The sequence below is a fragment of the Botryllus schlosseri genome, chromosome 13 (genome assembly GCF_051294905.1).
Source record: "Botryllus schlosseri isolate E-star chromosome 13, Bs_hap1, whole genome shotgun sequence".
Taxonomy (NCBI): domain Eukaryota; kingdom Metazoa; phylum Chordata; class Ascidiacea; order Stolidobranchia; family Styelidae; genus Botryllus; species Botryllus schlosseri.
Genome location: NC_137248.1, coordinates 3,880,682 through 3,902,729, shown reverse-complemented (window position 1 = coordinate 3,902,729; position 22,048 = coordinate 3,880,682). Strand labels below are relative to the sequence as shown.

General features: G+C 41.0%; 2 protein-coding genes across 2 annotated transcripts in view; both read left to right on the top strand.

Annotated features, from left to right (window-relative positions):
- LOC145454728 (tryptophan 2,3-dioxygenase-like) overlaps window positions 1–22,048 on the top strand; it is a 328,104-nt gene that overhangs the window by 234,754 nt on the left and 71,302 nt on the right. The gene's annotated exons all lie outside the window — the stretch shown is intronic.
- Window positions 4,992–17,993, top strand: LOC145453965 (RNA 2',3'-cyclic phosphatase angel2-like). The gene is made up of 8 exons (XM_080331927.1): window positions 4,992–5,154; window positions 5,215–5,266; window positions 7,078–7,278; window positions 7,673–7,795; window positions 7,853–8,062; window positions 13,164–13,313; window positions 13,906–14,083; window positions 16,371–17,993. The coding sequence occupies exons 1-8, from the start codon at window positions 5,135–5,137 to the stop codon at window positions 16,625–16,627; spliced, it is 1,191 nt and encodes a 396-aa protein (XP_080188053.1). The 5' UTR covers window positions 4,992–5,134; the 3' UTR covers window positions 16,628–17,993.

Genomic DNA, 22,048 nt, shown 5'->3' with positions numbered 1-22,048 from the left:
TATTTCATTGTACTTTCGCATCTGCCGACTTGTATCAAGGTCAACTGTGAGGCTTTTGAAGCCGCCGCTTATGCAGGTCAGATGGTTAGGAGGAGCCTACCCTTACATCCTATAGCTTAGTAAGTTGTGAATTCGAAAGATATTTACTGATATCGCTGGCGCTGAACGCAATAACGAACTATGTTGTGTTAAGCATTTGATAAGGATCTGGTATTTGTTGTTCGAGGATGCATTTCATAATGCGCGGGCCACTTAGTGCAGTCGTGATTCGAGGAAAAGCCGTCCAGTACCGAACCGCAAGGCACGGATCGCCGGTATCACACTCTTGTTCATTGCTCTCAAGTTTCAAGAGCATGTGTGGAATGTAACTAAATTGCACGTTAGCCCCTGAATCCACATTTTACCGTGATTGGTCGGTTGCTGAATGCGGAAAGTGTATGGATGGATACCAATTGGTTGATTATATTGGACTATTTTCAGAGTCAACTTGCGGTTGATTGTGAGATTTACGTCAAAACACAAGCTGATAATGTAAGCAGTCCTTCAAAACATTGTCAGCGTAAATTCATAGGCGATGCTTGATAAGACACTAACCGAATTACTACACGCGAGTTTTACATTGGTACCATATACTTTACGGCTACATTTGTAATAGGTCAATGGGATTTTGCGAACGATTCACGATCCGACAAATTGTCTATAAGTAGCCTACATATGTCTTCGATTTATTATGACGTCTTGGTAATTTTGCTTATCCGCGTCTAGCATATTCTATTACCGCCTAGAAAAACTATACAAATGTCGGCAATCTAGATGTAAAAAATGGCGACAGGATGAGAAATATAAATAATATGGGTGCAATGTACAGGTACATATTTGATTGATTCCGATCTCGTGGCTTGAGGATGCCTAGCAAGCGAGATCAGTGCTGGTATTCTGTATTCTTCTTTGTAGAATGATAATATTTTATGTCCACTTGATTTTTAGGCGAGATAGGTTACCTTACAAAAGTCATTGGTCGATGCCTGCGAAAGTATTCATTCAAGCGTGCTTTATTCGTGTAAATTAGGCTACAAGTACCCCAGTACGGTGTTTCCGGTGCTTCTATACTTACGACGACTTACGTGTCTCGAAAAAGTATACTGATGTAGGTTTGAAATTAACTTACAACATGAACGCGATATCGCCGAATATAATACCGTAACATACAACAATCGATTTGAGAGAGCGTATGCATGATACACTCGTGCATCCGTGATTGGACCCTTGGGTAATGTCTCGAAATCTTGAAAATGCCCGTATCAGATTTACAAGTGTTTGTGTGTGGTTTTATGCGATGCATTCTTTGATATTGTCAGACTTATATAACGTTCGATAGATGCACCTAGCAGGTTCGGGCCTAGAGAGAGAGACGACAACTATGTACAAGGGTTTTTTGCGGTGATTTGAGTAGTATATCCAGATTGGAATCATTGCCGTCTGTTTAGATAGCCCCATGCCGGCTGTAACTTGAAATTTACTGCTTCATGACTGTGATATAAAAACGCAGTACCGGTAGTACAAATCGTCAATGCTTGCATGATATAGCATAGTGTTGTTTGCAACATTTGCGTAAATACCAAGGGCACGGTAAGACGCCCAACGCATTCGCAACCTCCGGCCTACATATTTCAGATTTAGTCTTAACAGTACTGGCGCCGTGCCTCGGAAATTATTTGACCCCGTGTCATGACTGGGCATTCGATAACCTTTACGTACGTGGGTGAATGCGCAGTCGACGGCCGTAGACAAAAGGCAAACATACTTTGCCCTCGCGACTACAGATTGCCTGAAAATTCAGCGGGCGGATATTGCGTTCATTTCCCATTTTAAAACAAAACGCGGCGCTGGAATACCGACATCTTGAGGACGTTATCCTCAACTTTGCAAGAGAATCCAATAGAGAATAATTTGCGTAAGTCGCTCCTCATGTTGTTGATTTGATCAGCTATACATAACTAAATGAAGATGGTTCCTGGAAGACGTGGCAAACAGTTCTGCTCTTGCACACCGAGATAACGAATATATAAATCAGTGATGCTGTATATATACAGAATGTTTTACGTGATCAAGGCATCAGCGCAATGAATTAATTTTCCAATAAGTTTGACGAAAAATTGTATTTAAATCGAAAGAATATTGTCTATGTCGACATTAGTGCTTTCGTATATTTGCCGTTTTCGATTGCTTGTTGTTCTTCGCGTTATGCAGTGTATAGAGACGAACGTGTTTCCAAGATACCACTTTCTTGAATGGCATTTTTCTATGTACGAACGTAACTCCATTTGATATTAATCAGTTACGTTCGAACGCGATAATAGTAAACGTAATATATCTGTTGTATAGTTAACCTTTATTAATTTCCATAAATACATGCGCAAACGCGTATATGAACTCCATTTCGTACAAAGTAATTGTCCAATCAAATTTGACATTTCGTTTCACAACGCCTGCTCAATCATTACTCCACAATATAATATACAGCATAAGATATTCAGTTTACAATGTAAAGGAAAATGACATCGATATCTTCATCTCCAAAATCATCAAAACTGTATGAACATAAAAATACATAATTATCATAATAAACACATTTTTGGAGTACAATTTACAGCCTTCTCGTTAAATGCGAGTTGACAACCGGCGTGATAATCTACAAATCCTAGATTTGGATTTTTAAATCAGGTATAAACCCGACCTGGAAATTAAAGGCCACTAGATTTATAGTGGGATGCCTGATTAATGATTATAATTATCGTCCAGTCAATTGGTGTTATGCGAATATAAATCTGCGCGGTGTCCAAGAGCGCTCTCCATCTCATATAATAACTTGTGTTTTTGCGAGATGGCCATGAATGTCATCGATCTTAATATGAAGCACATTCGATGAAATCCTTTGGAATTTCAGGTGCTTTTGAAAGCGCGTCGCATATTTGTTAAATAACAATATTTGCGCAGTCTTATATAGCTATTCCTAATTAACCATTCTTAAGTTCAGATTTACCAGAAAGAGCTTGAACAAATATCATCGGATACACTTTGCGGACAGCATTTTATCCTATGATTGCATGCTAGCTGCAAAATAGCTGCAATATATATAGCATTACGTCCACTTATACAGAGTGAAGCGTTTTAATGTTAATCTTTACACTATTAAGTTTTTTGTGGTAGTCTGACGATCTGGACATGGAAAAAAGTAAAGTCTGCATTTTTGCTCACAGACCGTTACGGTTATATAACAATGAGATGTAGTGCACTGCATTCGCGGTATGTCCATTGTCTAGGCCGTGGTCTTCTCGAAGCATCCAGTGCACAGAATGTAAAAGGGAGGGTGCATCTCATACGAAGGACACATTAGTGCCAATATGAGTGAATTTACTTTGTAAATATGTCATTTATAACTGGTTCATTAAGTACTTTTCTTAGAATATATCGCTGGAATGTGAACATCCATGTCTTTTTTTCGTTAACAGTTACACGATGATGCGATCATTAGAACTTCGCAGCAGCTTAAGTCTTCGATAAGATTACGGTGCCTTTATCCTTGTCGAATCTTCGACATTCTTTACAAACAATTTGTAGCTGTCGGCTGTACAGGCCAGCGAAAGAAAGACTTATATAACAACCGTGGCGTATGTTATAAACAGACAACCTTATCAAGTTGAAAATTTTGTGAGAAGGGCTTGTTTGACAAATCGAGTAACAATATGTCAGCTTTAACGCGTCTCAAAGACCTCCCAGTTCAGCCAATGCGGATGAAGAAGGGGCCTCAATGATGAAATAGACTTCGCCTGTCAAATTTCGACGCCGCTGTATCAAGAAATACTAACATTGCCTCGGCTCGTACTTTCGTATCATTTTAATTGCACGCATGCGACGCAGTGGTGAGCAAAATCACGATTCGGTTTGGTCTTTGGACTGGATGTTGCCCTGTTTTCGATAGCTCGGTTCGGAGTCGGAATTTGGGCGGTCTGACGTCAGTCGAATTTTGGATACGATCCTAACTTTGAAGAGCTTCTTGGAGGTACAGAAATTAAACATACAATTTTTTATTGAATATTTTCGGCTGACGCTCTTCAGGGATAATCACCAGCGACTGGTAGAAAATTGGAACGAACAGTGTATATAAACGGCCGTATCACCAAATATGGCAGCGACGGCAAGAAACTTCGAGTAACCCAGGCGAAGAGATCGAATATACGATCCTAACTCTCAAAAACAAGGCTAGAATAGTCGTGTCGTTGTGCTGTCGCAATTTAGGACTTTGACCACCACCCTGAAATATATAGGTCTCGAAAACAAGTACCGCTTTCGATGATAGACACTTGAATTTAAGAGTTTTAAGATTTTCCCTCAAATAACTGCGTTTGCGATATTTCGCATTTTGAATGTAAATATATATATATTCATCTCTATAATGCGACGTGTGACTTTCGTGATTTAATAGCTTGAAGAAGGCACTATAGTGACTATATACACAGTATACAATATACATATACATACATGGATTGGTTGCATTATTCTTTTCGTGAATTGCAATATTTGCGAGTATATGGTTCCTGTGGGATTGTCACACTGGCGTGCGAGGTAGATTCTCCCCTCTCGCGGTGATAGCGAGGTTGTTTCACGTGAGTATTGGCACGATGTCTGTCATATTGACACAGTATCATACTCAAAAACACGTTGCACATGTCAGTATCAGTATCGAGCGGTTCGATGCGTTAGGAGAACCAGGTCAAGTAATATCGAGGTCATATCACTGTAGAAACGATTTGTTTACTAGTAACATGGAATTTTCGACGTAATCCACAGCGTTCTAGAAGGTGTGTAAGTTCAAACTCTCACAGTCGGGAAGGGTTTTGAAAATTCCAATTGCTCAAGTACTGAATTAATAATTTCCGCGATTATAAAAAACCAGCGCATTTCATGAGAAAGTCTCAGCCTTTCATGGACCTTATACCATCTATTTTTAGTAACATTAGCAATACCGATAGCAACTAGATATATATTCGTCGACACTCCTCGGATAAATCATTTCATCGCTTCAGCAATATTGTCACAACTTGTCTCCATTCATTACTTCGAGGGATTTAGTATGGTGAATATGTTTGCAAGGTGAGTGAACGTGGCTAGAGCTCTATTTTCTTTGCTTATCGAGGTTTAATTGTTTTACAGGGGTTTTTGCGTCTTTACGTGCGGAATATTAGCTTCCTGTTATGCGCGGCATGTGAGTTTGCAACATTATTATGTGTAAAAAGTTATTTTCGAATTTACTGTAAACAATTGAGGCGTGTGATCGCGGCCATGATTAAATATTGATTTACCGGGTTTTAATTCAACCAGCGACTTGGTAGACAGGCCTCCGCTGATTTCCTCGGCGGTAAATACAAATACATGCAGTTTATCTGATAACACATTTTGAAGTTGGCTATAATCAGTATAGCTCAAGAATCATCCCCTTTCAATCAAATTTGGACAACCAGATAATTTTTATTAGCCTAAGTAGAGCGAAATGTCTGTAATCGATTTTGCGAATGTTTCTTTGCTCTGATTCTAATCTAATTTGAAAAAAAACTGAAATTTTTAAAGTTGTTCGAACTCTGCTTTCAATTACCGTCAAGTGCGCGGTGGTTTACTAGGCTTTGAACTAGCGCACTGTGGGCTATTCGAACTAGTTTTCAATATCGAATGCATAGGGAGTATGTTTATGTGCTTGTGCCTACAGCAGACACCCTTCATATCCCGGCTATAATCCCTATTTAAGGTCAGCTGTGGTATTGCAGACTGCAGAGTGCGTGGATTGTTGTCATATATATATAACAATATACAATGATACGATCGATGTGCGTTGTGTGCAGTTCATAAGTGTGTTTTGGTTAGGGTATTGGCCTACTAAGGTTTCGTTAGATCAAAGGAAGTCTTTGCTCAATAATTTTCGAAATCGCATTATTACCGTATTTTGTAAATGCATCGCGAAAACTAGCTTACATAAGTTGGTTTTTCTATAGAATGCATAGTGCATACTGTTAAATAACATACAATGTCGTCATTGGCAACTTGTTTAGTAGGTTAAATGTCATTTTTTACAACGGAAGGTATCACATAATCAAGTCGCGTCAAGTGCGTTGTGACGTGTGTCGTACAAGCGACATTGCAGGACATGCATTCATCAAAGTGGCAATCGCGGATTAACGAAACTCTGACTAGGTGAAATACAACCCATCGACTGACACATGGGATAAGTGTTTGCGCTGAGAAAGATCTACAGCTGTTTCATACACACTGTCGTGGTGTTACCTTCGCGCTATATTTTGGAATTCGATTGTGTAATGATACAAATACAGATTGGTCGCATGCCACCTGGAACTCGATACGTTTTTGCGATGGCAAAACGTACAACCCCTATGTCTGTCAGTTGACCGTTCCCAATCCCTTCACTCGCAAAGCGTTCACGTTTCACGATATCGCACGCCATGGATACATTTCGAGTACGTTTTACGCAGATGGTTATCTTGCGTCCTAAATTCCGTCTGCACCGCGTATAGTGAAACTATGTAGGTGATTACCGAAGCTTCATTCTGGATTTAATATGGTCTTTTGGATTTGCAAGCCTACATGATATCCATTTTCATGACATGGAAAATATAACTGATCTGTACGATTGAAGGAGCGTCGTGTAGTGTTATCGCTAACCCCGGAATACGCGATTTCAATTTTTAAGTTTGTACGTTATAGTTTTTTTTTCGAAACTGAATCCAACACACATTAGGGTTTATTTCATAATTGTTGAGCACAGTACAATTACCCAGATTTAATTTGGAATTTAATACTGCATTTATATTAAAATATACCCGAATATCTTCGGCAGACACTGTTTCAACATGAATTGTATATTGAAGTTATGTACCTCACAGAAGCAAACGCTTAATTTGATTGAGCGGCGGTGATATGTCCACACAGGATAAGTTCATAGTTTTGACACAGTATCCCACTTATCCTAGACTAAAGGACTGTAGATAATCCTAGAGAATTCTTCAGGTATACCGACGCTCCGACAACCGGGTCTGGCTGGAGGCGAGCGTGATGACGTGGAACATTCTGGCGCCGATGTGGGTCGATCGAAACGCGGTGTTGAAGGCGGGCATGATAGACACTAATCTACTGAACGAGAAGATCAGATTATGGCGGATCGTGCAAGAAATTAAAAATAAAAAGCCGGATATTGTTGCGTTACAAGAGGTATTAGTCCTCACTTATCTCAGTTATGCTAATACAGTCAAACAATCGCCTGTAGTGTACAAAACAATTGTTACTGAATAATCTAGCGATGCCCGCATACCGGATTACATGTAACGAACGACCGTCGTTGACATAACTGCGAAAATACACATGGACTATGATTTCCGTAGGTCGCTATGGATATTTCACATCTCGACATGATCCGACAAGAAATTTCGTAAGCCCGTAAACCTATTCGCGTGTACCGTATGATCATGACCATTCATCATTGATCAAATTCACTGTCGGGAGAATGGAATGTCTGTGACGACACATAGGCAATTTACGTCACGGTGCTGTCTGAACTCTGTATATCTCGTTCGAGCCGTGGATGACTAAATTCTCCGCGTTTCAGGTTCAAGAGGATATCTTTTTACAACTAAGAGACGAACTGAGCAAGCATTACGACACTACTGGCTTAGCACCGAATGAAGACAAGCATTGGGAACGATTTCTGGCCGAGGGTGCTACTTATCAGGTAAAGCCTACCGCGGGACATGTGGGTTAAACAGATAATAAGTCGCCTTTTTCGCAGAGAAACGGAGTTGCGACTTTTTATAACAAAAACAAGTTCGTGGCGGAAGAGAGCTTTCCATTTCCGACAAGCGAAGGCGGAAGCGTGGGCCAAATCTCGGTTTTCCGGCCCTGGCACCGCCGGCACAGGCTATCCAGCCCGATTATCGTTGCGAACTGTCACTTAGAGACGGGTTTCACTCTACAGAACGTCAGCACTCGCGTTGCGCAGGTGAGCAAACATACCAAATTCTTGCGGCTGTTGTTGTTTATGGCCGAAGTTTAAATGGAGTATTGAACGTTAGGCTTGGTGTTATAAAATTGTGTGCCGAGTTTTTCGGCTTGTTTTTAATAAAGGTATATGTCGCTAATCGGATACAATGGTGCCTGCATAAAAGTAAAGGAACGCGTTCCTTACAAATTCTGAAAATATATATCTTAAAGGACGTATTTTATGAAACAGGTAGCGGGCCGACTATATCACACTTCACACTTTTATGGTCAGTGTCCGAGTCCGTGATTCTATCGAATCTGTAAAAGCAAATTTGAAATCAGGTATAGGCTGTGGGTGTAGGCTGGGTGTTACTTATAAGGAGTTCATTGGGTGTATCGTTGTTCCTAACCTTGTGATAACTTGGGGAATAATCGTAGAATCCATTTTACTTGACAATGAACACTGAACAGCTTTCACCCTGGTCCGTACATGTAAGACTTTTCTGAATAAAATATTTACTGTAGATTTGTTGATCTGACGAAGGAATTGCGCCCTATAATAGAAGAGACTTCATAGCAACATTAAATTGTGCCACACCTGATAATATACTCGCAGTCGATTCGTTTGAATGCCACAAACAGCACACAATGTCGGCTGAATCAACATACCATCACTACATAATACATCATGCAATCATCTGGAGGACGATTTGACATGTGATATGCAAGTCCGTTCGACACCTTACTATCTTTTCATTGTTTCGCAGTCTTGTGGTGTATTGAAATGATGAAATCGTTAATAATAAATTGAATTAAAGGTAGTGTGTATTGTTTCATCTAAATTAGTTAATTACAATGTATGGACGGGTGGCGATCCGCTATTTGCGATACAGACAATGTCCGATGTCCTTTGTCCATCCACGCGTCAAGGCACTTGCTGACATATTTCTTATGTACGACAGACATAGAATTTTCAGAATGTGCGACGCACTGGTCCGTGATGGTGTGCTGGCTTAAATCCATTAATCCGTGTGTCAAGGCCATGTAGGTCCGATACATGATATCACAAATAGAGTTTAGGGCGAAGTCAATGGTGAATTCTGTGACCTGTGTCATGCAGGTCACGATGACAGAGTCTTGGCAAACTTATGATGGAACAATGGTCGATTGCACAACGAAATAAGAACAATGCTTGCGTTGGACGAATTCGCGGCCCCATAAAACGCACGCTTTCTGTTGAGCACGCGAACTCAGCAAACTCGTCTTTGAAACTCAGCAATCTGCGGAGGCGTATTTATAGAAAAGAGAAATCCAGGGGTGCTGAAAGTGTGTACAGTAACGATCTTATATAACAGGGGTTCTCAACCTGGGGGGCGCCCCCCCTTGGGAGGCGCGGGAAGCTCTCGGGGGGGGGGGGGCGCGAGAAATTGCCCACGTCTGTATGAATTCTGACTAAAAATGTGCTTCACAGTCATTCTGAGAAGACGATTGTTAAAGATGAAACTTATTTCGTATTCAAGAAATCCCGCCAAATTCTAACTCCAGCGGTCGCGCTCAACGGAGTATAGGTTGATTTCAATTTCATTTGAGCAAAGTTTTGATATTCTTTGAAAATTTGGAGCATTCATTACTTCATAGCTTTGGCAGTAGCCTAAAGTTCGGTGCGCTGGGTAGCTGTTGTTAATAATTGGCGAACTGCACTGACAGATTTAGATACAATATAAGTTGCCCGGTTTCTCCCTCAGTTAAGTTACCCTAAAAACGCAATTATTCAATTCCAAAACTGATAAAATTTAGCATGGCAGCACAGAACGATGCCGTGCCCTCTTTAGTCACTACCAGCATTAGGTGCAACCTACCGACCCAATGTATGTGCAACCTACCTTGAAACAATTTGATGTCCTGTTCAATGTTTTATTTCTATTTTCAAACAAGTTTGGCGAAATTTGTCAGAAATGTTAAAGACTCAACAACTGGAATGCGGATTCAAACTTGGCGTAAGACATACCACATGTAATTTTGTATACTATGAGATCACGGAAGGGCAACCTGTTGCTGCTGTAGATGGGAATTTGTGCGGCCGTCGACAACTAATTCAATTGGTATGTGTTGGCGTCCGTCGACATGCAAATTGAAATTACGAATTCACTCTCAAATTTTTGAGAGATTTTAATTAATCTTGAAATTTTCTTCACACCCCGCGCAATTCAACATAACTTAATTTTTCGATATTAATAGTAGCGCCCTTCTCACTCTGAGCCGGAATCGGAATCGTGTGCTCCTCACGAAAGAAATTTGTTTATGGTACATTTGAGCGATTTTAATGTATTTCCACTACCGATACAATCGACAATCCTGATCGGGGGTCAAGAAATAACAGCTTGCAACCAAGTGACTTACTACATTTTGCCCACCCGAAGATGCATTATCATTTATAATTTGCGCTAAATTTTCAAAAGCTCTCCCTCAATGAACCCTACCGGTGTATTTGATCACCTGGGCTAAGAGAGGATAAATATTTGTTAATAATATGTGATACTGCTACTATTAATTACGGAATTCATTCGTGAATCTGAAAAATCCCAGCATCTAATCATAACATTGCGACTCGCGATTTCGGTACGTACAAAAGGCTTTTGTTAAAAGTATAATAGTCTGGACTCCAGAGTTCACCGGTAATGGATATGGACAGATTAACTAGGTATTTCGCGTCCAGTTAGTTCATTACGGCTATGCCCTGGAATGCGGCCTTAGGCTACATAAGTAATCGAAATGGGCCGTGATTAGCAAAAAGGTTGCCTACCTCTGTATTAGATGATGTGCTCTTTTTGACATGACGAAAAGTGTAGGGGGGTCAGGGGGGCGCAATATTTTCGACCATCCCCAAGGGGGGGCGCATGTCCAAAAAGGCTGAGAACCGCTGTTATATACCGACCTTATATTCATCAGGGCACTATCAATGACTTAACCTATTTTTATCTAGCGACCATGAACGTAGACTATCCGTAGTGTCGTGTTAAATTGAATATACATTCAAAACTGGACTAGGACATCTAGAAAATTATCAGATTTTCCAACAATAATATGATTAGAATTATAGCCACAGTTTTTTACCAAATTAGATTAGAATTAGAATTTATGAATTCGCGAAAACTTGGACACTGAATGAAGACCGGTTAGAATTATCTAATAATTCTAGAATTTCTATCTTATAGAACTAGAATTATCTAATTGTCATAATCGGTTTAAAATACAGTTGTTCAAAACACAATTTGTTGAGTCCGGATGATTGCATCGCCATCAACATTTCTGCGTAACCAGTCCCGGGTTCGTACTTCTTATGATGCATTCAAGCTACAGCTATGTTTAGCAACGCTTTTGAGTTGCTCCATTGACAAAATCTATCGAATTCTGAAAGCTAACCGGTTTACGCCGCATTTAGTAACACCTACCCATTTTGAATATAGGAACTGAATGAAATTTGACTTGTTAGACATCTGTCGAGTCGAGTGTCTCAAGATATCAGACCACAATAGATCCTGCTTATAGAGCTTACTTACAATGGAATTTGTCGTCATTTTATATGGGATGATCTCCTGCTAAAGCCCTCGAGTTCAAGTGGGCCACCCTTATTTTCGTGTGATTCCGTCGCGTCCTTCTCTGAGAATGTTAAAAACAACAAACATTCGTTGAAGTTTTTTATTCGATGATAACATGTACTATATTATGTATGACCGACCTCAATAAAAATACGCAACCTTGTATGCAAGTCTCCCATGGCAATTTCCGTTGTATGGTTGACCCGGAACCGCTTCCGTGCAAATAACGCTAATTAAGAAGCCTCTTTTATTGCGAACTATATCCTGAGCGGGGCGCTAAACACCGTCATCGACTAAAACCGCCACTACCCGTTTTACTACTGTGAATATAAAACAATATTAATAATAATAAAAACTTGTTATTGTCCGATTATCAATTTGTGTATCTCATCGAATTCCATTTGTTTTAAGTTTGTTTCTAGTTCCACTCCGACCCTTTAAAAAACGTCACCATGGATTTACCCATCTTCATGGGCAGCAATTGTTATTTGTGAAATTCATGGTGGTGATTGAGTATTGGAGTATAGTTACATCTACTGTTAGTGTCGAAAGTTTTCACGACATAATGGTTTATTTTTTCATTTATCTAACGTGAATATGATATAAAACTCCGTATCCGATTTAAACCCGTTCGTAGGTTCAATATTGGTACGAATAGTGTTATAGTACTGATGCGGTATATATGTCTCGACAGGCATATCGAGAATTAGATCCCTGGGCCCGTGTAGGTGTCAAGCAAAGTAATGTTCTCAGTTAGCTTGAAAACTCGCGATTTCAGTTTTAGAGGGAGGGGAACCCTATATTCGTCCGACGTGGACGTAAAAAATTAATTCACATATCGGACCTTGCATCGCAAATTTTATTGGGTGAGCATGAGTGTGATAATTCGTAATGTATTGGGGGTATTGGTCAGGATCTGGACGAGCTCGGCGAATTTGGCGATTTTTATGGCTGGAAAAATTATGGCCAACTCGCTCCCATGACCGAAAAGTCAGTATAGTCCTTCCTGTAGAGTGTCCAGTCCATGCACGCGAACGCGACTTGAATGCAGATTGACGATACGTGCTTGGGCTGTGATGGAGTGACGCGCATATGATGGTGCACGTGCATGATGTTTGTTGCTCAAAACTGATTGATATCATATGTTTTGGAAAAAAATCGCTAGAATATCGCAAAATATTTTTCAAAAAGTCGCTAGATTTATCGCTAGTCGCTAGATCGATATTTTTTGTCGCTAAACCGAATGAAAAATCGCTAGATCTAGCGACAAAATCGCTAAATTGGCAACACTGGCTTCGAGTTCCAAGAACAGAACGTCGAGTGCGTGATCTACTCGCGAAGGTCAGTTATTGGGAGATGTCATTCAAAACCGCTATGCCCAATGCGTCTGCAATGCGAATATTCCTGTTGAAACGCGTTGATGGACTAGATTCGATGCGAAATACCTGATTCATAATGCCAATGCTTATAATCACGCAATAGCAAGACCGTGCTATACTCAATTGTCGATATTTCTTGCAGGGCTCGCGTGTTGTCGATGAAGTCGCAGCGGTGGCGAGAGGGTACGAACAGCACGATCCTACAGTTTTAATATTGGGCGATATGAACTCCATGTCTCCGCATAGAGGATTTCACAATATCGAAGAACGCGGTTATTTGGACGCGCAAAGAGTAAGTATATACAACTAAGAATGGCTGACCGGTGACCGCACACTCTCGAATTCAATTTTTATGTCATTCGACACTGGGATTCGCTCAATCGTGAACGGAGTCTGGTTGTGGATGTTTTATTAATATTTTCATCGATTCAGTACGCCACAAGATTGTGTTAAAATTAAATGATAGAAAGACATTCTAGTCTATTTGCCAAATAACAGAAAATACGGTATGTCAGTGAAATGGTGACCAGCGGTGACATTATACAGTATAGGCATATACGTTATAAATGTGTTGTACAAAGTATAATGCATTAATATGCCTATTTTAGATATATCCTAAATGCATATACACGCATGAGCTGGCGTATTTACTGGTGTCAATGAAACTATACGAAACAAGCAACTATTCAAAGTAAAAAATGGGTTCAAAAGAAAGAGACAGACGGTAAAGAGAAATTCACAGTTATATTTTCATGAGCTCTTTTTTTATTGATATTAGAAGTCATTAAACACGTGAAATCCTCCTCTACCTCCCTTGTCCCTATGGATAGACCGCAGACAAACGTTGTTCCGAATTGAGACTGACTCTAACCTCATTTCGGCAGAATGTCGGCGACCGCAGCGCTTACACGTACTTTTTCGAGCCGCCTTTCGTGACCCCCGAAGGACACAGCATTCACGGCGGTGCCATCGACCATATTTTTCTCAGAAAAGCGGACGTGGAGGACCACCGCGCGAGACTTACGTCGGCGGAGATACCGTTGGTCTCGTCGCGCGAATACTGTAAGCAACGCGACCGTTTCCTCTCTCAAGTGTACTTGGTTATGTCTAAGGATCTAAGCTAGTGGGTCTTATTTGGGATTCAAAGGAATCCCAAGGGATTCGCCGAGCCAGTCTCGGGGGTTCGGCTGAGGTCAAGACACACACCCGACTCATACAGCAGAAATAATTCGAATCTAATTTTAAAAAGCTGAAAATCTTTAAGTGGTCCTACTCTGCTGGGAGTCAATAACTATCTGCTGAGAGTCTAAATTGGTCCTAATTAACAGAGGTGGCTACATCAAAGTCATCATCGTTGCTACTCAAGCGTAGAAATGTAAAATAATGTCGCAATTTTCTACTCAAGTGCAATTTGAAATAGGGATTCTTAAGCAAGTTTAGAAGAAAGCATTCTAAATTGGAAATGGACGAAATCTAAAATCATTACCACTTCGACTGAGGAGTGCAAGAAGCCAAAACGTACTTGCCTGCTCCGAAAGAGTAGAAGCGCGTCGTTACACTGATATGAAATAAAAATTCATTATAATCTCAGTATTTTGTGAAAATCTTGTTTTAATGATTTTGTTAATTTTATCACTGTTCTTGATTTGCAGTTCTTCTGTGAATCCAGGATATTTTGGAGTCCACTGAAAGCTTGCGTATTGTCTGTAAGATTATAGTATGCATGTCAGGCGCTGTTTTTTGGTAACAGTCCCATTATGTCCCGCGTTCAAATTCGTAACGAATAGTAAACATTCCATGGCATCAACCACACCCCATTCACAACTGGCTATTATATAACATTGTTGCTAAGATAAGGCAATGATTGAGAGGTGAATGCGTGCTGCGTTGCTGCCTTGTCAATATATGGTCATGGTCATTGGTCACAGCGATCGAGTTAGCATACGAAATGTAACTATTTTCAGCTAATTCATAACGCGGTCCTCAACATAGCTTTTATTTCTAACAGCAGCGGTGAAATTCTTCCGTAACGGTTTACGCAATGTATGGGGTCATATTGCACGCATATATGGGCTTACATTCTTCAGAATTGGAGCCCTCTCGAGATTTGAACTATTCAAGTCAGTAAATGAAAAATGTGCCCCGAGCTATTTTGGGGCAGTGGACTTTATCACAATATTTGTTCACCGTTTCGGGTGACAGGGTTTGTGACGAAGTGTAGCCTCCCGCACGGTATAACCGAATATTTGTTCCACCGATGCTTACGGGAAGGCCGATTTTATACACTCGATATAGCTTGCAGATTTTCTATGACAGAGAATAATATGTTTCTTCTTCTCATCTTCTCTCCTAGTATGTTATATAAGTGTACGCAACGTACGCGGAGTTTGATGCCTAATCCATTTTCATGTTGAAAGGTTGTCGGATATGACTAATGACCAATGGCCTGGCATCGTCTGAAAAGCCTTACATTTCTACCGTGATTGGCCACTTCACCCTGTGGTATTGTTCCGGGCACCTTCTCATCAGAGACAGCTTCTATTTCGGATCTACTTTGCACATTACAGTTGTAATTTCAGCGAACGGAAATACTTGTTCAATTATATAACACCATATTGGCTGGCTCCCAAATATTCACGCATATGCGTGGGCGACAGAAACAGGGAAATGATTCTGAAAAATGGCGCGTCTTGTGTCAGATCAAAGCACTAATAAATAATATTGAGATTAAATATACGCACATTTAGTACAGAAACGAATGTTCCACTCTGCATTTTGTTGGTAACGAGCCCTCTATCGTTGCAGTGGAATCCGAGTAAAAATTATGTCCGTTTTACACGTTTTGAAAAACGGAGATTTTTGTTACGTTTTCGTTCTTGTTTTTTCGGAAATAACTTTGAAACAATGTGACAATCATCATCGTGACCATATTATGGCCGAATAAAATTAAAATTTTACACAAGCTCGATTATCTCAAGACTTGAATAATGGACATAAGCTACTGTAATTCCACAGCGACGATATGCTTTTCTTTCGGCCGTATATGCTTTCGTGAGCATTTTCGGAGCTTCTCATCCGGAACTTACAACAAGCAATATTCCAGAGTAAATGATATGGATTTGGGGTGTACTGGTAACTTCAGTTCATCATCTTTTTGTATACACGCTCTAAACCGCACATACCACAAAGATGCGATATCGCTATGATTACCACCGACAAGCGTTTGCCTGATTGCCTCACACAAATTTTGAATACCTGGCCATAATATGCCGCTGGCTAAACCGGCCAGGCCTTTCGTGCGACAAGCAATCCTATAATATTAAGCTTAAAATTCGCTTTTCCTTTCCAGCCGAGGAATCCTACGTCAGCGACATCACGAAACTCTTGAAAAAGAAATTCCGACACGAATCCGTCAAGGGCGCCGGGCAGATGATACCGCGTCTGCTAAAGTCCGACATCTTCTCGTCGATGTACAACGCCGTTCACGAGGGCGAAAAGAAGGAATATCAAATCAACCGCGTGTTAAGAAGAGGATCTGATCACCTTCACCTTTCAGCCAAAATCCTCATCAGGCAAAGGGACGTTACGCATCACGCAGGCGTTTGAAGCAGACACTCAATCGTTGTGTGCTGTCGGTGGCCGGGAGAGTCGCTGATGGTATCGTAAAGGTGTACAATGTACATGTAGAATCATGGACGAGACATCCCAGCTGTGTTGGAACTGCTCGAATACACTGGACATAGAGGGGTAAAAGGCGCTTTTTCCCCATGGAACTTGGATTCAGGGATTGCAAAGATTTCTACGTGTATTCTACTGATTTCCAGCCAAAGCAGGGTGTTAATAACGTCATCAATAGTTGTCGGTACTAAAATTTTCATTCACACCCCGTCCAGTAGGAATAAATCAACAATTTCATTCGGGGATATATCCTAATACGGGTGCAGTGGATCCTGTTTTTAAGTACTGCCTCGAGAAGATGTAAACATCTGACACGCGTAAATACAACCCACTGCAATCCTATAGGATATCTCGGTATGAGTTAGTGAATTTGGCTCATTCGAATCAACTTGAACGACTTAAGGACCCATTTACACCTCACGTCATTGTGTAAATTTGATCAATACACGGATATTCCGTCACCCGTTAATTACAATGTACCGTTACTTCACACTAATCTGTGATTTCGCTTCATCGCTGAGAATTTCATCAGTACCGCCAAATGACCCTCTATCGCGTGACACCGGCTATCTGCCATTACACTGCCGCCGCGTGTCGTTCGGGCTATTTGGAACATAGTTTCACTAAAACCCAACCCAAAGAATATATATACGGCGAGCTCCGTGGTTCTCACAAACGCACTCAGTCACAACAATTGCCAATATGACCCGCGAGGTTTCATATCCACGAAAATCCACGATGGCATCCCATCATGCTGACTAGTGATTTTCGGTTATACTCAACACGTACAAGGTTGCACCGCAGGCATCCCAAGTTTCGTTGATCGAAACCCCGAATGTCAAAGAAGCTTGCAAGTTGCAGCATAGCTTTACGATTACCGCTAACCGCAAAATCGGTTTCGAACGAATCGAAAGTCAAGATGGTATGGCCTTGTTGTAATATGTAAATGATCTTTGAGCAATCATACCTGTCAGTTCTCTATCGGCGGTATGGGAATAGAGCAGAGGGATCACATTTTATAGAACCAGGATCAATATCAATGTATGTTGTTGATGGAAATGCGGTGATGCGCATTTATAGCGTTTATACATCAGCCATTTTACCTCCTTATTTATGAGTATTACGAGATCGCTTCGTTCCTTTCCATTTTGTTTATGACTTTGTAATTGTGTGTTCTTTTACGTATACACTTCATCTTATTCAGCAAGTTCAATCGTTTTTCAGTTAACTATATATGTATTATGGAATACGCTTTTTGCTAAATCTACGCCATTAAATGACTATATTTCATATATCTTGCAGACTTATTATCCCAGCCAAATTTAGACAGGTAATGCTTTACCAGCTGACTTGCATATATAAACCATAGATAACTAACCAACGTAGTTATCTATACATAAGCATATAGTCGTTCGCTGCGGCGTGGTACGTAGATCAGTACGGTATAGCCACTTTCGTTAGCACGTCACTCCATTATGGAGCTTGAATGATGGGACTTTGTCTTACCGTGGCTAAATACTTTTGTAATCTATCCTTGTATCTTAGCTGGTGACCACCTACGGATGCGATATCGCGGGTTAAAAACAACTAAAAGAAAAAATCTTGGATAATATTAGATGATTGTGTCATGCATGTCATTCGATGAGATGCTTGCGGCATCAGATTAAAATCTGTTCGCGTCCTCGCTCGATTGGATGTTATTTCATCAAAGCCCAAGTCACTTTATTAGGTCGTGTTTATCCGTGAGATGAGTATATAGATCGCCGCGGCGAACCGTGTTGTGCTCAGTGCACCTCACATATTTTGACGACTCATGTTGCTTCCACTACACCAAAGCAGAGATGAGCGGATTTGAAATTTCTATGTCCTAATCCAATCCAAATCCGAACCCTCAAATCCAAATCCTAATCCATAACTTTTTCATATTCATGTCCTGTCCATGTCCAATCCTAATCCGTTCTGAAAAAATCGTCTTAATCTAAATCCAATCAAAATCCGACAAAATTTCACAAATCCTGTTTTTTCAAAACCCAATCCTAATCCATGCTCATTGCTCATCTCTGCAAAGTATACATTACTAGCCTACGGATAGTTACGCAACTCCCGGTGGTTACGGTTGGGCAAGCATTGTATCATCGTGGGAGAGAGAGAGAACGATATGATATTCTATGACCCGAGCGCTGAAAATTAATATAATAGGTCTTAATCAAAAGCTAGTGTTGCACTGATTTCGAAAATATAAATTAAAATATTGCCAGGACAGTGGAACCACCCCGAAACCGCCCTCAAAGTCTGAAAATCGGCATTGTCCCGACAATGGCACCGTCGTAGGTTAGTAATCTATAACCAAAGTCACTCAACTTTTGGGTTACCATATTTTGGGAATCCGAACAGATGACACTTTTTCAAAATTTTCAGACTTACAATACCCGAGTGAAATCTGGAAAGATTGGTAAATTTATTCCGAGATTATTGTTGCATGGTTGAGTAAAAAAATGGGTCATTTTCCGGCTTAACTCCAGAAATACCCGCTTGCTGTTACATTTCCCGTTGGTTGACAAAAAAGAAAAAAAAAGTCACCAACTCCCGATAGATCCGACGGACCGTTAAGCTACTTCAGTATACTGATTTCCTATATGACAGTCCAATTTCCGCATACATTTAACCGAAATTTTCGAACAAGAGGACAAATTATAAAAAAAGTGGACATTTGGGCGTCCTCCGAGGACACTTTCAAAAAAGTCCAAAAAGAGGACATATCCTCTTGAAAGACGACGTACGGCAGACCTGGGCAAAGTGCGGCCCGCGGGCCAAATGCGGCCCACGGAGCTATTTTGTGCGGCCCGCAAAAGGTTGCTTGGAAATCAAAACACGAAACCTGATTTTGGATTTTGGTGCGTGGACTAAAACCATAGGCTGCATCAACTGAACAGGAAATTCGTTTACTTCGAAGCCTGCTCATTAATATGCCAAAATTACGCTGTCCACCTACCTCGCATACGTAATCCAGATATAAAATAAGGTCACTGTAGCAAAGTACGAGCAGCAATTGAAGTAACAAAAAATCGCTCTTTCCATATAGTTTCGCTCAAACCTTCTTGGTTGCCATTGTCAAGTTACGCAATATGCGGCGTGTGTTTCAAATTGTTACGTGATACATTTCCAAATCCCTAATTCGCGAAACAAGTCAATCAGTGCTTGCGATTACTATACGAGTCACCATATCTATTACTCATAATGGATGAACGGGCACGTCAAATAAAAAGCCGAAAGCTGAAATTCGAAGAAGGTTTAGAGCACTAAATATTTGTATACTGGAGTCAGGCGTAAACCCGTCCTTTTAGTGCATTGATCCTCAAACTGGGTGGGGGGGTGGGCGTGAAAGCAGAAAGCATCTGAAGGTGGCGCGAAGCCGCAGTTAAATTAAGCATTCTTTTCGCGCTCCGCGCGATTTACCTCATAGTTGTTGGTTTGTGTATTGTGCGACTTTGCTATTTCGGAATTCTCTCCTCAACAAACATAACCTTCCATGCCATCAAACTATCCGTGGGGATTGCTAGCATTCTGATTACCCTTCCTATTATTTTATGCTATCACGATAAGGGGGGGGCGAAAGTTTTCACTATCGGGGGGCGTGCCTAAAAAGAAGTTTGAGAACCGCTCTTTTGGTGTCGTAATGGAATAACCTAGAGAGGGGTTCAAAGAGAGTTAAAATTTATCACGTTTAACATTGTTTCCAATCATGACGACAAACAGATCTTTTTTTAATTAATTGTTTTCAATTAACACTCGCTTTTCGATTACCTAACATCAACACAATCACGGAGCAGCATTTAATAACAACGTAATTGAGATGTAAAATTAAAATACGCTGAAGAATATAGCTAAAACTTTTCACTAGGTCACAACGGTTCACAACGTATTTTTTACTGCTCATTTGGCCCGCGGAGAAAAATAATTGCCCGCCCCTGACGTATGGTAACCCTACTCAACTTTCGAGCTTTCGATTGAGACCGGTTTAATTACATTTCGGGCTCAAGTCGCCAGCGCAAAGATTACCAGATTGCTGTAATGACTTTCCCTTCTGCGATTCTCTGATTTGATATGAACTGAGCTTAATTCAGACTTTCATATTTCTCAAGTTTCCGCGACTTCAGTAATTCTTATTCTAATCTAATTTGGAAAGAGAGATATGATATTCTTTTTCGCCTGCACCATCGAGATGCTTTTGACGACGGAGTCGCGATACGGCCCTGAGGTCATCTAGTCTGCGCCCCGTTTTTTTTCTCGTCCATGCTATCCGTCATTGCTGAGCGCCTAGCAGGATAGCTGCGGATACCAATTTTCGAGTCTTTGGTATGACCCGGCCGGGGATCAAACCTACCGATCGAGAAGCCGGACGCACAACCAGCACCGTAACTGCCGCACCCCAAACCCCCCCAATTGGGGGGGGGCCCGAGCTCAAAGGGGGCCCGAAATTATTTCGTGAATTAGGATAAATTACGGAGTATTTTTTAAAAATTTATGTAGCTTTTTCAAAAAAATTTTGCGCTCCGCGCGATTTCAAGTTGCCAAATATCTTCATTATTGGGTACTCTTCACCCAAGAAAATATACGCAAGATTTATAGAAATAGGCATATCGGCGTTGGCCATTACCGCGCCACGACGCACGGAGATATAAAGTTTTAGGCCATGTAACATGCGACTCCAAGAGGTGTGCCAGAACGATCGGCAGCGAGAAAACCTTGGCCGAAAAGGACTGCGCTTATGCTGATACATATAGGTATAATTGTCCATAGGCGCCTAAATGACTGGTGACGAATATTCCTGTCTTGGCAATCTGAACCTCACAAGACAAATACCACCCCGCACGGAAAAATTATATGCCGGTGAAGAAATACCAACATGAAATCGTGTGCGTCTTTTAGTTTAGTACGTTTATGCGATTCTACATTTTTTGATATTGCTGAGGTCACGAAATAACATCATGTAACGAAGTCATACCAACGGGTCCGCCCGCCCGAAGATGGTTATATATATATCGACTTTTCAATTAGAGTAAAATGAAAAGGGCAAAAGAAAACAGGAAACAAAAAAAAACATCAAGATAATCAGTTTTAGGCTCGTATTAAGCGTCTCCAACGTAGGCGGTCGTGGGCGTCTTCAGTCTCCATTGTGGAGTGCCACGTTTTCCGATTCCAGCCACCTCTGCGCCATGGCTCCGTCGGAATGTGATTGATGATGGCGGCGGCTGGTTGCTCGTCTTGGTGCCGCACTAGATGCCCGATTAGGCGGAAGCGTCGTTCAGCTGCCAGTAGACGGCATGGGACCGTTCCTGTGAGCTCTCG